The 25,045-nt window shown below is 44.0% G+C and overlaps 1 protein-coding gene across 1 annotated transcript in view; it reads right to left on the minus strand.

Moving 5' to 3' along the window:
* The window catches only part of LOC135259201 (cadherin EGF LAG seven-pass G-type receptor 1-like), an 84,619-nt gene extending 61,581 nt beyond the window's left edge, over nucleotides 1-23,038 (minus strand). Inside the window, 1 exon segment of the mRNA XM_064343275.1 lies at nucleotides 19,279-23,038. Within this exon segment, the coding sequence (XP_064199345.1) occupies nucleotides 19,279-22,783 (3,505 nt within the window). The 5' untranslated portion in view covers nucleotides 22,784-23,038.
* Between the last annotated feature and the right edge of the window lie 2,007 nt (nucleotides 23,039-25,045).

A 25,045-nucleotide genomic window follows, 5' to 3' on the forward strand; every position in this document is an offset into this window, starting at 1 on the left:
AAGATCAGGCGATATAATCCTTCACAGCCCTGGGCGACAAACTCAGACGAGGACACAACAACAGTAGCTTACAAAAGCCGAGAAAGTGCCCAATCTAATCCAAATAATGATGAAAGAATGTAAACAGGAATGCATACTCACTTGCGCCTATCAAAACAATTCCTATACTGTCAAGGTGGGGCAAGCAGTACTTCCTCCACCTGGAGCACATCCTTAACACTGACTTTCAGACTGCTGAACGGATAGACTTCGACCAAGACAGTGTTGCTGTGATTAAGATCAAGCCCTCAAACACTCAAAGCATACACAGGACACAGCTCACAACTCAAAGTTATGATGAATTCTACAACATTTGTTTAAGACTGCCTGTCCATCCCATGTCAAATATGACAATGAGAAGGGCTAGGGTTAATGGTCTGGGTAGAATCTCTTCTGCATAAAGTAATGCATATATTGGGATTACTGAACTTACTCCTCCACAAAGAACTCGACAACATTCACAAAGCATAAGCCTTGCTGTAAGTGCTTTAAATACCACTACTACTGCTACTACTACGTCTATTTGTTCACCACTTTTCATACAATCCAAGCCATCAAGCATTACAAGTTGGCACAAAGAAAACATAGTTACAGTATAATCAGAACATAATGATAAAATAATAAGACATAAAACAAAGTAATAAAACAGTTCAAAATAAAAAAGATAAGCACAGCAATAAGAGCGAAGGCACAAAACACTATCATAAAATAAATCTAGAGACAATTAAGAGATAATAAAATAATAAAAAGAATAAAAGGCCAAAAGCCAAGGTAAAAAATGTGTTTTAAGACTATTTTTAAAATGTATACAGTTTTATATTCTTTGATGTCTCTGGCTGATGTATTCTATTAACTTTGAAGCAAAAACAAAAAAAAACAGGGAAAAATAAAAAGCTGTCATCGGATGATTAAAGAATTCAGCTGCCCATGTATTCTGATAGCGTACTCAGGTGTACAAATGAATGCATGTAAATGTGAATCAAACCTGCAACCTTCATGAGACAAGCCCAGCTCCTTGGCCACTATGCTCTATTAAAGGACAGCATATCCTGTCAGTGCTAGAATGCGTGGGCATATTACCATGCATTGACCAACATATTCTCTCTGGCAAGGCAGTGCAGAACAATCTGGTTGGACAGGACTACATAAAAGATCCCACCAGTCCGTAATTTACCAGTTGTTAAATTTACCCTGTTTCATTACTTACTCTGTCAAATCTTTCTTAATAACTTATGACTTTCGCAGGCTCACATTCGTGACACCGGAGTGCCTCTGTCTGTCTAAGTGGGCCGGAGGAATTTTCATAAGAGAGGCATTCCTCCTGCGGGGAACTTCTGTCGGTCGGTGTGTCTGTCTACGGTCCACTTCCCAGCACTGACAGGACCTTGGCTCCCCCAGGCAACAGATGAAGGCATTCCTTTGTTCGCTCTCACTTACAGGGGTGTGGGTCGAGGTAACTGGTGGCAACCAGGTGTCAACGAGAGTGCGCCGGCACTGCTGGCTTTGATTTCGGGCAACCAGGTGAGCCAGGCCTGCGGTCGCCTGTGGAGCCGGGTCACCTGAGCGGAGCCACAACCCCTAATTTCACTAGGGCTGCGAGTCTTGTTATTACAGGAGCTCTTTTGGGAAGGCCGCTGACCTCACGCTAACAAGCAGGAAATCCTCCAACGAGTGGCCATCCTTCACAAAGCTGACACACCACCCTACCATCCATGATACTTTTACACTGATTATGATACAACAATCTCTAAGGGTGACTTTCAATAGTATCAAATCAAGTCCAAGCGAACCTCAAAATGCTGCCATTGATATTCTCCCTCATGGAGCTCCATGCCATAACAAAACTGAAGACAATGCAGGTTTTAGCTTTGCCTCTCTTGTTTACTGAGGTAAATATATTATGGCAGTTATGCGGTAAAGAAGCATCTGCTGCAGTGTACGGCCTGAAAAGTCTACAGAACACGGTCATTCGCTTCTCAGACAAACGAGGTGACCATTCCCGCACTTATTCACCCGGGGTGACCAGAAGAGAGATCATCCAAAAGCAGGGTTTGGGGTCTGAGCGCCCAGTGGAATGCCTCTTATCTCCCGGTCTCTCTGAGTGATAGAAGGCCCGATTAGACGAGGGAAGAGTTAAGTCGTGCAATTCTTGTTTGTCACCTCATTCATCACTCACAGAGCACACTGCACAGCACCCTGGGGGAAGAACGAGGGGGCGAGGGAGGGAGCGAGCAGAGTCATTAAAGCCTGCATATTCCTGACTTTTGCATTCCCGCTGACTTCAAAGAGACTCTGAGTGAGCAGGAATCATTCGGGGCCAATCAGCTGTAAAGCTTTACTTCACGATACAACACCTGACAATTATGTCCAATGACTGAACAGTTTTGAAAAAAATCAAGTTTCCCACAAAAAGACAGCACTTGAGCAATAAAAACTCTTGTGCTTCTTAATGAGTGACTAAAATTAGGCACCACACTAAGGCACTTGCCAAATGTAAAGGGATGAACAATCCAACGTTTGATTGTATCACAAATTTGTGCTACACAACTCAAAACTCGGGCTTGTGCCCGAATTATACTATCACAAGTGTACTGAACCCAGTCACTTTAGGGTTCTTGCTCATGGGTATGGTAACAATGTCCTACCAAGGATTTGAACATACAACCGCCTCATTGCTATGCTCTGTTCCATAACCGCTGTGTCACACTGCTCTCCAGTCACCAGCTTTACGCTAATCAGCCGTACACTGGCCACATTCCACCTTTGGTCTCATTAATAACACGACACAGTCAGGGACTGGCTAGGACGTCTCCACAGGAAAAGCCATAAAAGGCAGTAAATGTTCCGTCATTGAGGTTCATTAATGGAAGTTTCTGGTCGTAAAAGCGTCCACGCTGCGTTGTAAACTGCCGCCAAACAGGACCCGACAATGAAAAACACATTGCAGGCGTCGGGAATGCGCCTTCCTGCACTATCCAGTCCCCACCGCGCGGGACCTCCTGTGGGACGGAGAAGAGAGGGGAAACGAGGAGCACCTGGCTGGCCTTGCACACCCTCTCCCGTTGAATCTGTTCCCTCACCCTCCGAAGCCCCGCCGCAGGCGTCTCTGCTCTGATGCAGCCGGAGCGGTAAAGCATGCGGCCGGACAACGCGAGGCGGATTCCTCGTACCGCGGTATCCAAGCTTACGGCTTCCCATGCAAAGCCCATGAGAGAAGGGGTAAACAGATGGAGCAGAGGGACAGAGCCAAAAGAAGTTCAATTGACACATCAATGATTCAAAGCAGAGGGCCTCCAGGTGTAGCTAGAACTGTTCCAAGGCTTTCAGGTGAAAGGGAAACAGACCCTGCCAGAACAGAGTACTGAGGACACAGGTGAAGATGATGTGTCGATGCTTTTATGTGTGCAGTGAGGGCCACGTGAGGCCATATGGGGTGGCCACAGGCAGGTTAGACAGGAGGGCTACGCTGTCGTACTCTGCAAGGGCATCGCGCACGGACTACAGCAAGAAAAGATAACTTCTATCACCCTCCAGGGACAACATCTCATACACAAAATACAGGTGAACTACGCCGACTAAAAAAAGGTCATGAAGTGTAATTATTCAGAGAAAGTGCAATTACACAATCACAAAGGTCATTTGTTCAAGCTCAACTCTGTGACAGCAAGCTTTAACTCTGGAATTGCAGCAATGCCCCTCCATCTGAAGGCTGCTTCTCTGATACCTTACTACCGAGGCTCAGGTAGTCTGCTGTCAGCAACACTCGCACCTCACACTAGACAGAAACCAGTCCAGTGGCCTGAATGTCACATAGTTAATGGATTCTCAAGCAAACAAAAGGCCACATCTAAAACTTGACTCTGAATGGGTGTCTTGCAAGCGTGTGCTATTGTCCTGCATGCTGTGAGGTTTAAGTAAAGGAATTTAGGGTCTTACAGCTTTGTAGGCAGGGAGTGGGGGTGTTGCCCTCACTGCATGCGTATTTTAAATCACTGTGAAAATACCTCCACACAACCCCATCCACCCCCCACCCCATGCCTGGCTATCTTTTTCAAATTTACACAAGTCCTACTGTTCCCCTGGCAACCCATTTTTTCAACTGAAAAGAACCAATCACTTGGGGCCTGGTAACTAAGCTCTCTGTTTATCAGTAACCAGGGGTAACAAAGGCTGCAACCCAACACTCATGAAGGGTGAGGCAGAGAGAGAGAGAGATAGAGAGAGTGAAAGAGTGGGAAGAGAGAGAGAGAGACCCAAGCACTGCCGAATCAACTGCCGTTCATGAATCCCTCTGTAACTTGCACAGTGTGCATCTGGAGGGAAAGTCCATGACTCCTATCCTGTGTGGTCACAGCTCAGTGGACAGTGTTTTTGACTCCTGCCCCTCAGTGCTCCGCAGGACAGGGATACAACACCCCTGCATTCATCCAGCGCGGACCGCTGAGCCGTGTCTGAGCCTGGCCCAGCGGTCCCGACACAGGGAAAAGAGCCGGCTTTCAGAAGACCCCCCCCCCCCATCAGCCCTCCCTCTCTTCTTCTCTCCCTCGCTCCCTCCTTCATCCTGAGTTTCTTCCACACTCTGCTCTGCCAAACAATCAGCCCAGCAGAACGGCTTTGTCTGACAGTGACAGAAATCCGCACAGGGACAATGCGTCCTCACTCCTCGGTTTAAAGGGTTCCCGGGACTCAGCCCCTTCTACAAAAGGGTCCAGCGTTGCAGCCTACCTCCCTGCCCAAAGCCCATTCCACTGCATTGGGTCGCCATGGCGATAGGCCATGAATGCCCATGCTTCTTCACCCCCACCCCCACCCCCACCCCCACCCACTCCATCCTCCAAGCTTCAGTCTGCCACTGCGCACAGCCTAGCCACGAGTCACCATCTCTGCGTCGGTCAAACAGTCCCCCTCCAATCAGGAGACATAAACCAGGTTACCAGGTTACCTGCCTGGCACAGGATCAGACGTCTCACAAAGCAGGCCGGGCCCTTCCCGGAGCGGAGGCTCCAAAAGACCCCTGTGCCACGGCGAAGGTCTGAAGAGGGGATGAACAGTGATACGCTGGGGGGTATGGAGGGGGGAGTAGGGCAGGGTGAGGGGAGAGTCTGAAGTTATTTTCAACAGCAGAGGAAGAGGGACAGCAACACATGTTGCTGAGTGAAAGAGAAGAACAGAAAGCTCTCCAGTTACACAATCACAAAGGTATTCCTATGCAACGCATGCCCCCCACAGCATTGTCATCATTGTAATAATACAGCATTTACAATCAGAGCCCATTATTCAACACTGCAGTCCCACTGTGATGAAGCATACACACGCTAACCCACTAACATTACAAAATCTCTACACTGATATGGCCGCAGCACCCAATCAAGCCTATATTTATGGCTGGAAAAGTATTTTCAATAACAATGACTGTGCTCACAGCCAAGGACAATCATCTGGCACGGAAAGGAGGTGTTGAAAAAGAAAACAAGGCGCTGGTTTGTTTCTGTCTGAATACAACAAGCTTCAAAGTTGTGACAGACCCATACAGGAAGTGCCAGGGTCCAGCGGTATAGCATTTCATCTTCCTATGAACCAGGCCCTCTGCAAACAGCACACCTTTCAATGCAAACACCACCGCAAGTGTGGGGTTATTAATCCTGGGAGGGGTGGAAGGAGTGAGAGGGTGAAAGACTAAGATGGCACATTTGAACTCTGAACTGTAATTATATAGCAATCATTTGCAAATTTGATTCAATTGAAAAGAAGCTGGTTTGAATTGATTTAGCAAATTGCAGTCCGGGGTTCCAAAACTCCTTGTCTAAACAAAGTGTAACCACAGAGTAAAGGCCCAGTCCTCCTCAGTCCTGGACCTGGAGTAGAGAAGCAGCATCAGGAAACAGGAGTAGTCATTATCGATGATGGGAAGCATCTGTAGGCTCCTGCAGCGAAACACAACCCTGAAGAATCCCTGCCCTGCTTGTGGCCGTCCCTGGAAGCCACGCACCCGTTACCATGGTGAGGAGAGATGGCATCACACCACTAAGCAGCGTGGCTGATGTGGGCGGGATCTGAAAGGTGATGACAGACCTCGGAGGGACGCTGAAAGTGAGTTTTTTAAAAAGCCCCAAGTGTGTACCTGTGGTTTGCTATGACATTCCTGACAGTCGATGGCTGAGTGTTATTTGAAAAGGCACAAATAAGAATTACTACAAGCAGCAAATTGCATGCTACGTCAACGCACACACATCATGCTGGAGAAAACAAAAGCCACTTTCACAAACTAAGGCAGTTATTACTGTCAAGCTATATGATATGAGGAGACAATTAAAAACTCTCTCTCCCTGACCCACCAAGGTCAGTCATCACCCCTTCCACACCATGTGTATCAGCTACGCTTCACTTTACTCTGATGTCATCCCTCTTCACCGGCCCGTTAGCTGACCCGGGCCCCCTGGGGCTGGCCCACAGTCCAGGGCAGGCAGAAGCAGAAAGGGGGTGCGGACACAGCGTTGGAGCAGAGAGCAGTCTCACGTGGGGGGTGGAGGAGACGGGGCGTGGCCTTGCATTAGGGGAGTGGTGATGGACAGGGGGGAGGGTGTAATGGATGTGGCACAGAAGCTGGGAGTGGTGACAGACCGGCAGTGAGGTTAACTGGCGCGGGGCTGGAGCCAGGCGTGTGATGGATATGTAAAGGGGCGGGGGAGTGTGGTGGAGTTTCGAGGATTCCTGGCCCGCTCCCCACAGGTCACGGGCAGCTGTTGCACTGGGAGCCCCCATATGGAAACTGCAGAGAGAGAAGATCATTCCTGACATGACTGGGGCCGCCTGCAGTACACTACTCAGCCACTGAGGGGGACCAGGCTACCGACAGGGGTCTAGGGGCAGGGTCACAGAGCCGTAGAATGGGCCGAGGAGGGGCGTGGAATTTGCTGGAGTAGAGATGTCGAAGCAGGAATGTAAAAAACGCAGGGTTAGATGGGTGTCAATCACAGCAGGCAAAGATGAGAGGAAAGGGAGGAGGGGGGCATAGCAGAGCGAGGGCTGGGGCAGGGGCCTAGCAGGGCTGAAGTTGGGATCATAGCAGGGCTGAGGGTGGCGGCATGGGGCACCCGGAGCATAAGGAGGCAGGGGGGCTAGGGCTGAAAAGACTGAAAGCTGAAAGACAATAAAACTGATAAGAGCGACTCAGGGTCCATCCAGCTGCTCCCCCAGAGCACTCCACAGCTACGCATTACATTACATTACATTACAGGCATTTAGCAGACGCTCTTATCCAGAGCGACTTACACAACTTTTACATAGCATTTTTTTTACATTGTATCCATTTATACAGCTGGATATATACTGAAGCAATGCAGGTTAAGTACCTTGCTCAAGGGTACAACGGCAGTGTCCTTACCCGGGAATCGAACCTGCAACCTTTCGGTTACAAGTCTAGTTCCTTACCCACTGTGCTACACTCCGTCCTCCGTCCTACGCACAACTAGCTTTGCTGCTAAATTACTCCATGTGGACCAAACCAATTTAACATGGTTCAGAGGGGAGCACAGGTGAGCACTTCGGCTCAAGTCAGCATGTGTTTTTGTCATTTCAACAACAATGGTGAGAAAAGATAGAAAATGCTGAAGAGCGTACTTGACTTGTTTCATACGGTGAAATTACAGTATAGATTTATCCAAAGGATTCACAAGGGGAATAGCTCACAGAAACAGGAGGTTCTGAATGTTCCCCTCCCACCCATTTCAGATACAGAACCCCATTTTTACATGACTGCTAAAAGACGTTGCATCGAGCCAAAGAGTGAATTCTCATTCTCCTTTTTAACTATTCCACCACCTCTTTATCTTCAGAGGTAGTGAGACTGTGATCTTAAAAAATTACAAATCATTATTAAATGCACATTGGGATTTTCTCATGTTATGGACACAAAATATTTCCCTCGAATTTGCCATGATTGCACCTCATTTCCAACCAATGTCATCACCTACACATGATATCTGCAAAGTATTAAAGGAAAAAACTGAGAAACAAATCTGCATGTCCTCGACTTGCCGACACAATGGAAACTTCAAGAAGCCCAAGCTAATCCACAGAAGGAGAAGTCCATTGTTCCAGGGTATCACTTCATAGATTCCTCTTCAGGCCCTGCTTGTATCCACTGTCCTATACACCACATGCCCCCACCCCCCGCCCCATTAACATTTCGAGATTTCAAACACACAACAACACCCTCAAACAGTGTGAACTGAAGCCCGCACAACAACAAAGGGCCCTGTGCATTAGCATGCGACAGGACGCATTCCATGTGGGGAACACCAGCCTCCCATTATGTCTCCATTGTCACTGCATTTACATACTGGCAGTACAGAAGTCCCTGAGACCATTTACATGGCCTTTAAGAATGTAATGTAGACGGAGACAGAAATTGCACTTAAAGAAATGGCTATGGGGAAAACAATAGATCCTAAGGACTGGAAGAGTTTTCTCACTCATGCTTGCTCATAATTATATTATATATACACATTTAAACATGGGGAAGCCAGGCACTTTAGCTATCTATGGAATTGCTTTACAATTTCCATGGCTCTTACAAATGCCATACTGATGGAGAAGGAGGAATAGGTCTTTCTCTCACACAGTGAGGACTTGGATCTTATTTTTTAAAGTACTTTACATGACATTTTATTTGGCAGACACTTTTATCCAAGGCAACATACAATCAATGCATACCAAAGGTCACTGGAACAAAAACAAACACAGGTCAGATAAAGTACAATTTTCATAAAGTAGCAGCTATCCATAGCCATGAACATCAACTTCAAGTACTAGTACTAACGCACATTCCACAAACGATACTTGGGTTCCAAGGGGTTTAAGAAGTATGGAATCAAATTCTATTCTAGTGAACTGTCTCTTCTATATTGGTCTCTGCTGTCAATCGTTGGAATTTTCTGGCATGTCACTTATGCACTGTCCTTCACATTCTGCATGAAGACCCTGAAGGGTTTGTAGTTTCTTAAGCCGCTTACACAGTGTGAGCGAGTTTAAACGGAAAGGTGAGCCGCACTGTAACGTTTGCTCAATTTGAGCGAGACAAAGTGTTCCTCTGGTTTGCGTGATGTCACAGCAGGGGGGCCCCAGTGCTGCAGGAGGAATGCAAGGGTGACCCAGCCTGCAGTCAGTGGGCCAGCTCTTCACAAGCCTGTCCCTGGCACACAATTACCTAGCATTCTCAGCTTCGAATCGTCCATCTCTGGGCCACAGTCCAAACTTCTTTAAGTGGTCACACAAATTTGAGCACTTCCAAACAACAAATCAGCCATGCATGTGATAATTTGATTATGATACCCACAAATTTCACAGCACAAATATTTCATATAGGTTCTCAGGGAGGGAATGTGGGTTGAACGAGAAGAGCTGATGGGTTTCTCACCAAGCAGTGAGCAGTGTCACAGATTCCCATCCAAGCTGGGATATCATGTAGCAGGGGGGAGATTAACAGTGAGAGCAGACTTTGGGAAATGGATATTGACTAGTGTAACTAAAAAAATAATTTAGAGGGAAATCACTTACAGGTGTGGAATGCCAGTTAGAGCATGCTACATTTGCATGTGCAAATATTACTTTTCCAAGAGGATAGTGATGTAACTTTGCAGAGAAAAGACGCAAGACATTCTTTTGACCGAAACCACCAATTTTGGAGTTGTCAATGGTGAAAGCATGGAGTTATGCTTTCCCCATTGACTTGTAAGGGTTAATAACAGATGCGGGTTGAAGAATGCTCGATTCTAACATCGGGTTGAGAGTAACGCGGCCTGTATGTAATGGAACTGACCCATGGGAGGTGTTTGATCCCTCAGCTGTCCACGTCAGTCCAGGTCTGATCAATTTTCTGAGTTGACGGGGGGGGGGGGGGTCAAAAGGTGTTTTGTGCACACCCTTTTATTTGAAAAAAGAATCAAACTTAGAGCCTGATTATGCTGTAAGACAATGTAGTACAGTGTAAAGACTGAAACTAACTCCCCTCTCACAGACAACAAAACCCTTAGCACTGTCTAATTTTTTCTTCTGAATACAGAACTACTATAGAGAACTATGATGGAATGCCAACAATGGAAATGTACAATTACTGAGTACCTAAAGTCTGAATGTAGAATTAGTGAGTGAGTACCTAAAGTCTGAATGTAGAATTAGTGAGTGAGTACCTATTGTCTGAAACGTAAACACACTTGAGGAATGAGCACCTAGTCTGACTGTACAACCCTTTGACTTGAGCTGACTGAGATGTTGGACTGCGGCGCTGTTCTGTGAGAGAGTACGATCCCTTGGCTTGCTGCCTTTGGCATGTCGCAGTCTATTCTCCCAGGGGCTAAGATAAATGCTATCTGTGGCTCTCTGTATCGCTCCACCTCTCCCCCCTACTCTGACTAATGAGAGAGCAACAGACAGCAGGAGACAGACACTGGGCATTTTCCTCACGGTCTCTTCACACCTCATACATTACTGTGCTCCAAATCCCAAGACCAGCATATCTAAAGGGAAAATAGATAAAACACTGTGCCACTGTGACAGCTGCACGTATATCATTATGAATCAGTCAGAACTGATTCCTCGGGTGAATTTCAATGTTATTAAGTTTTGTATAAGAAGTGAGTGTTCTCTCCAGAAGCAAGTTGAAATGGTTGGTTATACAAAGACTGTGAATGTGATGTGTGTGTGTGTAGGTGAAACTATTCATTTATCATTACGACAGGGTTGCAGTTGACAATTTGACAATGGCGCAAGAGTCCCCATTGTCTTCAGTATTATGGAAAAATTGCAATTATACAGATATCAATATGGCTTGAAGGAGTTTAACACATAATTTCATTCTACCGCTGTTGATAAAATCAATAATTCACCCTGCTAACATAACATCATTGCTACAGGACCTTTGGAAATGATTCACATGGTTTAGGGGAATAGTGTGACTTATGCCCAGGGTGTGCTTAACTAGATCACACTATGCCACTGTTTTCAGAGGTATGACTACAGTAACAGAAACATAAGGAGAGAGTCAGAAATGTAACGCATGACTGATCTGTTGACTTTGAGCTTTCACATTGAGAGGCACGAGATTGTCACAATCTCATCTGACCCCAGATGCAAGAAACTGTCTCTTGCACAACAGCAGAAAGAAAACCGAGAGATAGATCCCAATATCTATCTATATATATATATATATTTTTTTTTTCTTCATTCATTTTTTTCCAAGTGGTTAGCAATCGCTTGCATTTAATGAAACTCAATAGATACTGAATGGTGCATTTACACTGCTGTTAATGAAGAAGCTCAAATGCTCCTTATGCTGCTCTCTTTTTTTGGCCATTATAGGTATTTACCCACGGCTGAACAAGTTTTTAAACTCAGGAATGAAAGGACAGCAGAAAGCTCTGCCTATCCACCACTAATTGGAATGGCAACCTGCTGAATTTCTGAAGCCAACTGCAGTTGGGTTAGATGCGTAGCAGCTCCTGTGTTTGGATGTTTTGCATGCCTCTGAAAGGCATATTGCTAACTTCACAAAGGCGCCCATTAATCCACTGTCCACAGCAGAATCTCCTACAAAAAAGGCTGCTTGCTATAATAAGATTAGATCACTTTTGGTTCTGAAACCTCCGCTGCCTCCAGCAACAGCGCACAGCAAGACAAAAACAACCGTAGCCTCATCCCGGTTTCACATTCCCATTCGCATGCATTTCTTTGGCACTAATAAAGTTAACCGAGAGGCTGGGTCACACACTGACTCATACCAAGCTCCCCTGAAACACCGGGAAGGGATGCAATTAGGGAAGGAAGGTCGATCACAGAGACGGTCTCATTATCAAACACTCCACACACCTGTGTCACATTCAGCTTCTTATCAACTTCCACATGCCCTGATAAGCAAGCTAGTTAGTAAACAGGTAGTGTAGAACCCATCTCCGAGACGACCAAGCAGCGCTCTCTCAAAGACTGCAATAACCAGACAATCTTGTAACGTGCCGCAGCAGAGAAGATTTACTACCTGAGCTTTTATCTCAGAATGGATTGAAAAATGTGGCCCAGGGTGGAATTTCATGGAAACCTAAACTCCTAGTGGCACAGCCAATTTTTTAAAGAAAAGGATGAACCGTTATTGTTACCATACACATATAATCATTGTTTGAGATGATAATGCATTGCTGATGACAAAGATATTCCTTTACCAGCATTTCACCACCTCTAGCCTAAAGAACTTTCACCATGATCAAGGAACCAGAGACATCTTTCAACTTCAAAAGTTGTAATTGTGATACTGTTCTCCAGGGTGGAAGACTTCTCGGCCCTTCAATACCCAGGCTGTAACGGCCTTTAATGTTTTTCTGCCTTAACATTCCTGACCCACCAAACGCGACCATCGAACACATGTAATGTCACACTTTTTCCCCGTTGGCAGTATTAGCTGGCTTTTCATTCCATGATGTTCAGACAAAGGCCCTTTTGTTTGTGTTTGTGGTGTGTGTGTGTGTGTGTGTGAGAGAGAGAGAGAGAGAAAGTAACAGAGGAGGGGGGAGAGAGCACTGTGTGTCATGTTACACGACAACAGGTTCTCTGAACCTGTCCAACAAATCACCTTCCTGCGGAGCGATTATCCGGATGTCATCATGAGAGACAACCTCCCTCCTCCTCTTTACTTGGATACAGAAGAGAAGGTCCCCTCAGGCCTCGCCCCTCTGGGGCAATGTCCAATCATACTGATTCTCCACTGACTCATGTCCTTGGAATGATGTCTTTCTCTTCTTTTACAATCTGACACAAGTATTTTCAGCAAAACCCTGAAGTCCTGCATCAACCGACAGAGGGAAGGTGGTGTGACGGTGTTGGAAAGTGTGTCAGACTCGCTCTTGTCCACACTCCCTTCTTTCACCTGGAAGCAGCAGGGACTATCAAAGGAGAATCGATTGTGTGGACATTCCCACTTTCACCACGTGTGCACAATCCCTATTACAAGGACAAAAACAAGGAGTTTAATGCAAACAGCTCTGTCTAATCCCTGACCAGTGGTCACAGATTCGCAGTGGGGCTTGCATATACCTTGGGAACATGCCGAGAAAAAGGTGGAACAGCAGTTAAACATCAGCTTTCATGCAGCATCCTTCCACAGACAAATTCATATGCTTCAAATGTGTTCTGGACAGAAAGAATGTTCTGGATCTAATCTAATATTTTGACAAACAATTAAGCTGATTTAATCTTCCAAAGCCATGCTGGAGTCACTTTGACATATCCAGAGTCTGTGGAGGATACCCATGCTTCAGTGCTCAATCTTGCCAGATGCAGGACAGCATGGCCATCCCAGACAGGATAGGTTTTTAACGGTTTCATCAGTTAGCATCAAATTCTAACACACAGTTGGCACGGTTCCTTTTAACAGATTCCACTAGCCTCCTCTATGATATAGACATTTGGTGAGATTATTATACATTTGCCAATATTATTTTATATAATAAAATAAAACTACACAACATTTTATTCATTTTGGACAAGTCATTGAAAACACAGTTATAAAAGAGACAGTTAACAGGTAATCCATGAGCAACAAACTACCTAGTTTAATAATTAACATTTAACAGAGGATAGGAATTTAGTATTCAATTTGTCATGTAGTTACATATATTTTTGTCCATACGTTGAAAGTAAATAAGAATGTATATTAATTGTGTGATTCCAACAGGTCCATTTTTATTTATTTATTTATTTATTTTAAATCCGTGACAGTCCTACAAATAAGTAACACAATGGTTCGGACAGTGTAGCCTGACCTGAATAATGTCAGTAAAATATACAGCTGTATAGATGCACTGCATGTAAAATAATGCAAGTTATGTAAGTCGCTCTGTATAAGATGCCTAAAATGTAAAATATGAATAAAATGTGCATTTATGAGCATTTTCTAACATTAAAACCAGGGCTTTAAGAAAATACAGTCAAGTTATAGAAATGTCCTCCAAAGGAAACATTTCATTCCAATTGTGAGGGGTAGTGGAATCCTAAAATTAAACTATTCCAGCAATGCTGGGATTTCTCAGACACCCCGAAGCAAAGCCACAGACTCCCGTGCGTTTCCCTCCCTCTGGCGCTCCGGGTAAACCACCTCCACCCGCTCCCGACTCCCCGCTCCTTTTCAAACCTCTCTGCAAGATTAAACACGATTCGGATTCCTTTCCCACTCATTGAGCACGGAGAGAGGGAGCACTCTGCCTGTTGTTTTAGGTTAATTGATGCTAAGGTTCTTTCACCGAGCGCCTGTTGAGCTCAGGGGAACTGCAAGTGGCAGTCCAGGAAGCTTTCACGCTGTTTGACAACACGGACTTGGCTTCTCAGCCAGAACGCCAGTGCCAGATTAAAAACATTGCAAATGATTTTGTGCAAAATAAATTTCCTCCACGATGCTTTATATCATTGTGTTGCAGCATTTCATCATGGTTTATCTTAAAGAATACCTCAGATAAAGACCATGTTACAAAGTTTAAGCTATAAAATCACAATGACAACACATTTATAATGCTGCCTACTCCCACAGAACGCTGTCTTTAAAAAATGTTACTTTCATGAAGAGATTAATATGAATATTTTCTAAAATAAAAACTACATAACACTGATAAAAAGCCTTCGTAGTGGATGTTACCTCCATCCTATTTCAGGGCCCCAAACAAATAATTTTCTGCATTTATAATCATTTTTAATTACTTACTTTTTAATCTATGACCCATTCACATGCATTTAGACAAAATGGGGGAATTTCTTCACACCCGTGGATCAATAGCACCAAACAGAACATCCACTGCGGACAACCCATGATTCCACAGTTCAAAAGTTAATCGATGGCTCACGGGGAAAGATGGATGCCCCACACCTCAACCAAAAGATGTTCTGTTTTGACAACTGCAACACAAAGCCAGAGGCGCATACTGCTCCAACTTACCCTACTAGAGTATAGGATTGCATGCTCTAGGGCAGGAGCAAGCAAGCACACACACACACACACACACACACAGAGGGAAGAATGCATGCAGACACAGCAAACACATACAAAGGTACTCGAACATACCTATTTTACACCATTTACTGTGGTGTAAAACCTTTCATTGGTATCATGCAAAAAGTACCAAAATGGTGCGACCAAAAAAAGGAACATTATACGGACTTCCCTTCACAACCCTGTCATCAGTCAAGCAGACACAACCAGTCTGTGCAGCAGCTGGCACATGGCTGTCGGTGCCCACTTCACGGGCAGTGCCCCTCTCACAGGGCCTGGATCGCGTGTCACGGCAGCGAACCTGATCTCCTGTCTCAGCGACAGGGCAAAAAATATGCCGTCCTTATTCCCCCACTCTCTCCAGTGTCCTTCACAAACGATACTCACAAAAAAACAAAGGATGCGTTCACCACCTGCCCCTACAGTCTACAATGGAAAGCCAACCACTCTCCCATCATCACATGCCAGCATCAACCCTGGGCTTGAGGCCGGTGGACACACTGTGGAAAATTTCACTGGAGGAGGATTCCTGTTTGGATACTGACATTCACAGGCTGGTATGAAAATTTGATACTTTTATATGCATTCTTCAGAACAAATGTTTAAAAAATTGATAAATATAGTCTATAACTCAAGTAATTCTGTGTTTGTTCACAAAGCAACTGGTGTTTATGTTGCATGGGTGTGATAAAGAAAGCACCATAAAGAAAAAAAAATCAGAAAACTAGAATTTTTGGAGGGAAAAGTCACCTACAGTCATGCTATGATTACTATTCCAAGCACATTCAAATTAAATGGCAACTTTAATTAGAGCACATAAGGTGTAAAATGGTGATGAATATGAGGTGAGAATCTTCAAAATTCTCCATAGATTTTCATATGGGAACACAATCAACACCTTCTCCATATGCTCACTCTATGCATTATGGATGCAGGAAACACAGGCACAGACACACATACACACACATTATGTGCAGACACATTAACCCAGTTGAATAACCATCTATAGATCATAGGAATAATAATATGCTTTATTTGCATGGTAAGAGACGGTTATATAGGTTTTGATTTTTATAGCTCCATATTTTAAACTGGACAAAGTAATAAACAGTAAATCCACAGTGTTTTAAATATGGTAAAGGGACAGTTTATTTACTTTTATATAAGCAACAAACAAAAATACAACTCACATCTCTCAAGCATACAGTGAAAATAAACTGAACGCTTCAAGAGCTTCCTAAAGCCAGCTGTCGCAGCTCAGATCAGCAGTATAAAAAGTCAATCAATAATTAGGGTCGCAAAGCAGAGGCATGTGCCATGGTAATTTCCCTATTAGAATTAGGACAGATAAGGCTCTGAATTGGTCTCCACAGGACTGGTGCCTGGACCTTTTAATGCCCATAATCTGACACTCAGAACAGGGGAGCCATGGAGAAAACAGTTATGCTGGTAAGTTTGCTGGTTCAAATCCTGACATGGACAGGTAATGCCGTTATCAAGTGGTATAAAAAGGCCAAAACCCTTTGCCTTCTGATTCCCACATTTTTAGTAGTAAAGGCATATATAATAATTACACTACATTACACAGGACATAAGCGTGAAAGTGTCCTCTGGATTCATACGAGTTAAATTCTGGGGAACAAGTGAGAAATATTATAAATGCCTGGAACTGTCACAGGTCAAACTGGCTCTGCATGAGAGACCGACTTTATCCCCAAAGGGGAACAGCATGTGTGCATGTAACAGCATGCTCTGAGCTTCAACTGGCAACGCAAGGAAATAAACCAGAAATGATCATTTGGCATGAATCCACACTTTCTGCAAAGTGATCTGTCATTAGTGCATCATTTAGATATACAAGACTGGGGCAAAGTTTATGACAGGAATATGAATGCCCTTTCAGTAGATTGGGCGACATCAGTTAACTTGTTTCAACTTTTCTTTATTTACTTTTGCCTTGGGCCAAGCAGAGGGCTTATCACATGTATTGAACAGCAACAGAGGGTGGGAATGTCTTTAGGTGCTCAAGCAGAAATAAGAAGGGTAGGGACCTTATTTCAGGAAAAGCTGGTTAAATCTTTACAAACCCTGATAAGAGGGATTATATTACTACAATAATGCATTCGCGCACACACAGTCCTCTCCATTTTTCTGTAAATCTGACAGGCTCGTCTTATCGCCCAAACAGCCATCCACTTTATCCAGAGGAAATCGGAGGCTTCATCCCTTTCAAGGAAGTTACACAAGTAATTTCAGTCCCTTTAATGAGAAACTCACCCATTCTTCTGCAGTCAAATTCACATTAAGGCCATTTTAGATTCTCTGTCAGGTGACACAGACAACATGCAAGGAATCTGAACAAATAAAATGAACAATAAATTAAAAATCAGCCAAACTAAATAAGGAAATATTGCATTTCACATCAATATACTGCTTGTCTTTAACAGTACGATTCTCTGAAATGAGTGCCGTTTGTACAAGGCATCTTATTGAGTTCTTCTCAGTAGGGCAATGCCAGATGATAAAAGTAGCAGTAACCTTTTTAAAAGGTTGCGATTTTGAGACCAATTAGCAAAAAGGGGTTTATCTGCTACTGTTCTTTTCACTCTAGGTCCATATTTGTCCTCCAGGGAATTTTTTTGCCGCCCCAGAACCTGGGGTGAAAGGTCATGTAATCAACACTAATGGTTCCCTAACATTTGACACGAGGTTATTCCTGAATCAGGGAAGGGAGGTGGGGGAGTTTGGTGCACTGCTCTGAAGAAGAGCTTGTTTCCCAGAGGATCACAGGGAGTAGTCACTGTCGTCATGGAGAACACAATGTCACTGTTGTCATTGATGAGTACCATTGGGGACCACATTAATACTGGTAATAATAGCTGAGCCTACCAGGGGCTATCACTGACCACTAGTATGCCACTCTCAGGCAGGTCAGCTGAGCTTGTCAAAGAAGACAAAGAGGACTATTCCATAAAGCTGATTTATGATGAGAGGCATTGTGAGAGAGGCCTGGAGAGGTCACAGTGTCACAGAGCGGGATGTTCTGAGGAATACAAATGTAAGACAATATTACAGCAACAGCAGGAGTAGCGCTCGGGGGTCCGCGACCCCAAGAATACGTCACCAATCGGAGGAATGATGTAAAATAATCGCTAGGACACCACAAGGCAACATTCTGTCGAGGCACCAAGATGCCCCGTGCATACTTCTAGGAAAATATGAAGCCCTGTCTCCGTTTACAGATCCTCCCTTTGGTGTCCATTGTGCTTCACCGCCAAATCAGATTTGAAGTCATTTTCAGGGACCGTAGGTGACAGTGATGTATTTGCTGCTAACCAATGATTAACTTGTTAAGCATTTATAAATCAGTACAGGAAAGGACATTTACCTTTAACACAAATTCCTGCAGTATTACAGCATACCATATACTGAGAATAACATACGATCAGGATAAAGCCACATTTCAACAGATATGCAGCCTGTATTGCAAATTATCCAGCTGTGGGATAATTAAGACAAATCAGTTACATTGTTTAGTGCTCACACTATTAAATTCAACATAATGACTTAATTCACCCCAATATAATTAACTGCAAATATGGCGACACAACATACAACCACAAGCATAATTATTGCTTATCATTTCAAAATCAGGCAGATGCAGTCTGAGACAATGATCAAAGAATCTCTGAACTAACCACACTATAAGAAAAAGGAAGTGAGAGAATGCACCATAAATATTCAACTGTAGATTTAAATGCATGTGTGTATTTAAAAACATATTCAAATCACAAAGACTAGTGTGCAGCCCTGAAGTAAAAGATGGCCAAATGAAAATTTCCCTCCCCTCTCAATAAGCAATCTATAACTTCAGAAATGCATATTATGAGTACATATTATCAACATCAAAAAAGCAAGATTGATATAGATTTGCAGCCACTGCACAATTATAGCAAAATGTCATGTCATCAAAAAATGCATAAAAACAGGAGAACCTGAAAATCTGTATACACACCTGAAGCATTTTACCCAGCACACACATAAAGCACAAACATTTTCTCAAGAGCATGCGTCTTCCACATTTCAAATATAGACAATACATCAACATATTGCAACATTCATTTAAACAGTATGGCATGCAAAGCCTTCATCTACAAACTTCTTTCAATTACATAACATTTCTTTGAATGTGCAGAGAGGGGGGAGAGACTTACCAGTGACTGAAACACGCATTATAGCCTCCAGGGCCCGGTTGTTGTCCAGGTCTCGGCTCAGACGCAGTTCTCCTGTGTCCGGGTCCAGGATCAGCAGGTGCAGGTCGTTACCCTCCACGAAGCTGTAGTGGAGCTTATCCGAAACGTCCGGGTCGTGGGCTGGCACCTTCCCAATTACTCCAGACGGAAAGCTGTTGGCCTTGTTGGTGACGTAGTTGTTGAAGATGATCTCAAAGTTCTGCAGCACCGGAGCATTGTCGTTGACATCCACCAGCTGGATGTGAACGGTGGCCCGGCTGACCAGGGGCGCGGAGGTCGCCTGGACCACAATCACATATTCCGTTTTGGACTCGTAGTCCAAGTCCGTGAGGGCAGTCAGGTCCCCGTTGAAAATATCAAGCTGGAAGACCTCCGGGATATTTCCCTCCACAATCTGGTACATTATCTGGGCGTTGGTTCCCTCGTCCGGGTCCGTAGCAGTGATCCGTGCCACCACGGAACCCACGGGACTGTTCTCCTCCACGAATATGTACAGCTCGTCCTTCTCAAACACAGGAGCGTTGTCGTTAATGTCCAACACGGTCACCTGGATGTCCACTCCGGCCTTCAGTGGAGGAACGCCCCTGTCCACCGCAAAGGCTCTCAGGTTGTACACGGGCACGTTCTCTCTGTCCAGCTTCCTGGCCGTCCTGATGATTCCAGAGTAGGGCTCAATAGAAAAGTCACCGTCCCCATCATCCCCACCTTGAAAGGTATAGCTCACTCTCCCATTGGACCCCGAGTCCCTGTCAGAAGCAGAGATCTGCAATACACTAGTCATGGCGGCTACGTCTTCGAACACGCTGCCCTGGTACATGTCTCGCAGGAACTGGGGCGCATTGTCATTGGCGTCCAGGACGATGATTTCTACATAGGTGGTGTCGGACTTTTGGGGAATGCCATTGTCACGAGCGATGATGGCCAGCGTGTAGGAGGCCTGGTCCTCGTAGTCGATCTCCATCTGAGTGGTGATGGCTCCCGAATCTGGGTCAATCTTGAACTGGGGAACGTTGTCCTCCATGACATAAGTGATGCGGGCATTCTCACCCGTGTCCTCGTCCGTCGCACTGATCACCACGACTGTGGAGCCCACGGGCTTGTCTTCGTTGATCACCACCTGGTAGTTGGCGCTCTGGAACACGGGCCGGTGCGTGTTGGCATCAGTGATGTTGATGAAGACCTGGGCGGTGTCGTAGCGTGTGCCATCAGACGCGGTCACTGTCAGCACATACTGGCGCTCCTGCTTGTAGTCCAGTGGCAGTGCCAGGGTAATGAGACCGCCACCGCTCTGGCTGGTTATGGCAAAGCGATTCCTTGTGTTGCCGCTGGAGATCTGATACGTCACCACACTGTTCACGTCACGGTCGATGGCTGTGACTGTCAGCACACTGGACCCTACCAGGGCGTCCTCGTTGATCTTTAGCTGGTACACCTTCTCTGTGAAAGTGGGGACATTATCATTCACATCCAGCACTGTGATGCTGACGCTGGCCGAGGATGACATCACGGGAATACCATTATCCCTTGCCTCCACGCCGAAGGTGTAATATTCAGTGGTCTCCCTGTCCAGCTCAAGAGCAACAGTTATCCAGCCAGTGCTGTTGTTGATTGTGAATGGAAAGTCATGCGGCGTGCCTGTGAGCCTGTATTCCAGACGAGCGTTTTCCCCAGAGTCTGCGTCAATAGCCTGGATGTGGATCACGGAGTAACCCACAGCCACGCTCTCCAGAACGGAGGCTTGGAAAGGTGTGCTGACGAACATGGGGGCGTTGTCATTCACGTCCACCACCTGGACCACGACCATGCCCGTTCCATTAATCAGGGGGGGTCTGCCCCCATCCTGTGCCTTTATCCGCAAATTGTACTCCCTGATCAGCTCGTAATCCAGGGAGTTGATGACGTCAATGACGCCTGTGGGGGAGTGGATGTAGAACTGACCCTTCACATTTCCACTGATGATGCTGTAGTGGACTTTGGCATTGTTTCCTTCGTCTTTGTCGGTGGCCTCCACCTGGGCTACTTTTGTGTTTATGGCTATGTTCTCCGGCACCTGGACAACATATCTTTTCTCACTGAATTGGGGGTAGTTGTCATTCTCATCTTCCACAATGATGTGCACTGTTGCCGTTGCACTGCGCGGTCCTGGATCCTTGCCCTGATCGTTAGCCTCCACTATCAGCTCATATTTGGCCTGAGTTTCCCTGTCTGGGCGAACCTTGATCTTAACCAGTCCATTCCTGGGATCGATTTCAAAACCAGGATTGGCCTCAGAATTTACAATCTTATAGATCATATTGGCATTAGAGGGGGCATCCCCGTCTGTAGCCCTTATCGTCATCACTTCGAACCCCACCTCCACATTCTCCCGAATGTTCACCCGGTATTCAGTCTGTTCAAACACCGGCCCGTGGTCATTTGTATCGCTGACAGTGACTGTAAGGTATGTTGTGGCTGACCTAGGGGGAGTACCGTTGTCCGTAGCCGTCACTTTAAAGACGTGCGTGTCCTTGACCTCCCTGTCTAATGGCTGCATTGTTGTGATGCTACCGGTCTGTGAGTTGATCTGAAAATAATCATTTGACCTACTATCAAAAATAGCGGCCATGGCGTACTCAATCCTGCCAGCTTCTCCATCATCCGCATCAATCGCTTTGAGCGTAATGACACGAGTTCCTGCCGGCTCGTTCTCCGGGACCGACACCTGATAAGTGGGCAGCTGAAACTGGGGAGCAGTATTCACGTTTCTCCTTTTTCGTTTGTTCCACGGATTCAAAAAACCATTGCCTGCTGCTGTCACAAACCGCAAATTCACACGCACGAAGACGCGGTCGCTCTCCTCTCCGTGCAATGTGCATAGTAAACCCGCCTCACTCGGCTTCCCTGGCTGCAAGCAACCATGCCCGCTCAATGTTACGTTGTCGTTGTTAAAAACTACTTTAAAGTCCGTTTCAGTGCATGACCATCTGGAAAACTTTAAATTCCGAGTGAATACTGGTAAATGTTCCTTTATATTCAAAAGCAAATTACCTGGCGAAAAGCAGGACGCTGCCTTCACTCTGGAAATAAAATTAATGTAGACATCGGGCTTACCTGGTGAATTCTTTCTCTTGTATTTAATGAAACAATCCTGCCCATGAACATACGTGTTAAAATGTGTCAAGATAAAGTTTTCAGATGTCAAAGATCTTATTTTAAAATAAAGCGGCGCAGGATTCCTGTGTATGCGCGCACAGTCCACTTTTCGGGAAAGGACGAGCACTCCGTTTCTGCCGTCTATTTCTAAAAAGTTTTGAATGTATTTGGGAGTTAAAGTCCTATCGATTTTATAGATCCAAGAGGGTCCCAGTGATAAATTCGCCAAAACGGCCCCCGGGTGCAATGTCTCCGAAATGTGAAGATCGAAACATCCCAACAAGGGAACATATAAAAGCACACCAACCCAGATCCAGTTCATTGGAAGTTCCATAGTGTAAAACTCCTTAGATCCACACAACTTCACCAAAACACCTGGAAAAATCCATTAACTCGCCTTGTCCCCACGCATCGCCTTTCAGGTACATTCCATTTAACGTTTTTAATGTTATAAAAAGTACTTTTGTTTTATGTCCGCGGAGCAGAGTCTCATTATTTCCACGTTAAGTTTAAAATGACTACAAAATGGCTCCGTCGCTCCCCTCCTCTGAGACTGATTAGCATAAACCTGCTGCGTTTGCCCCACGGGAAACTTTCGCAGGGGGCTCTTTCTTATGGATATTTGCGAAGCTCTACTGGTGAATTTAGAATTGTGCAAGACCTCGCTCGTTCTCTTATTGGTCTTTGGTGGTAGTTTGTTAACATGCATTGTCTTTTAAATTCACTTTCTTCCTATGATAGTAAGATATCATTGCAGAGGTGTTGTGTCACTGAAACGTGCTCTAATGCGTTTCTGTGGAGTCCAGAATACTGTTGTTTTTTGTGCCAAAGACGCTCGTTAGAGATTATCAGCAAATTTGATGCTGGTGCTGAAAATGACTTATTTTTTATTGCACAGTATACCGTGATTAATTATAAGTCATTTAGACAAGAATAGTTGCCAAACTCAGCTACATTAAAAATAATATATACCCTATGTCAAAAGATCAGTAAAATTGTTATAGGGATTGTGTGTGTGTGTTCAATGAAGATTTTTAAGATTATAATTTTGAGAAGTACATAATAAAGTAAAATATATGTTTTAATAAACCTAGCAGTATGAATGAATTTGAGACGACGGTCGCATTTTCCTAATATTCGGGAAATAGTTATCATAGTAAAACAAGCCTACACTTGTCTGTGTAAGAGCGACACCTAGCGAATAGAGCACGAGTGGGCCTATTAGTGCCAAGGCGCCACTAAACAATTTCTCATGCATTATTCAATCATGTAACTTGTTTAAATTTTAACATCGTTGTAAAATAATAAAAGATGCAACCATTCAGCTCATCTGTTTTTTTCTGTACATAAAGATTTACATTAAAACGTACACTGATTACAGTGATTAATGTAAACAGATGTCACACTGATTTTGAACAAATCCGCAGATTATAGTATGTACATTATAATGCTTTTTGAAAAGCAAACATTGCCTGTGTTTGTTGTACAGGGAGTGTTTCTTTTTCTAATTAATTAAATGTTTAGCTGGGACAGGAAAAAACTGTTTCCTTTTTGTTGCATAACTATCGAATGTGATCTTGAGAACTCTGCCAGCATCTAATTTAATACAAATTTATAACAACTGAGGTCTGACAGGACATTAAACTGTATAATTCACTTTTATGGTCTGTTTACTTATTAACATCTCGGAAACTGTTAGCCTGGGTCAAATGTGCCCAGGATATTATTTTGATTTTATACCAATATAGAAATAAAACTATGTGAAAATACTCAATGTATATTATCTTTATCTTAATTCCAAATAATATAAACAACATAAATGGTTAATGATTGCCATTTACCTCTGCTAGATCACATTTAACAATAAAAGAGTCATTTATTTTTTATGAAAATCTGATTTATATATAAGAAATCTACTATAATGAAGGCATGGGGCATATATCATTCATATATTTGACAAAATTATATCAAACAAAGTTTTCATGCAGTTGAGTATTGGTATTTATTGTTTGACAGTCTCAGCTATTAACTATTTTTTCATATTTATCATATTATAGTCGAAGAACCCATAAAGAATATTCAGATGATGAACAACAAATAGAAAAGCAAAAAAGAACCTTATTTACACTGGTTTAGTCATGGGTTATGAAATATATCTCTCAAAAGTGTCATTCATCCTAAAAGTTTAAAATCTAAATAGTTTAAAATGGGTCCAACCAAACACAAGTGTTAATTGCTTGTCATTCAGATTAATTTTACAGTCACAATTCAAGCTTGATTTCAGAATAACTTCTTGCAAAGAAAGGATACTGTGGCTTTCTTGGTAATTTCAAAAGAACACCAGTTTGTCCTATGGCACTAACTCTGATTTTATTTATTTATTTATTTATTTATTTATTTATTTATTTATTTATTTATTTATTTATTTATTTATTTGTTTGTTTGTTTGTTTGTTTGTTTGTTTGTTTGTTTGTTTGTTTTCCACTGGAATTTCATGGTGACACTACTAGACCATGTGTAATGTAAATGGTCATTCAAAATACATGTCCTACTCCTCTGTCTGCGTTCTCGTTTGTGTTAGTGTTAAACAGTTTAA

Source organism: Anguilla rostrata, chromosome 7 (assembly GCF_018555375.3).
Source record: "Anguilla rostrata isolate EN2019 chromosome 7, ASM1855537v3, whole genome shotgun sequence".
Taxonomy (NCBI): domain Eukaryota; kingdom Metazoa; phylum Chordata; class Actinopteri; order Anguilliformes; family Anguillidae; genus Anguilla; species Anguilla rostrata.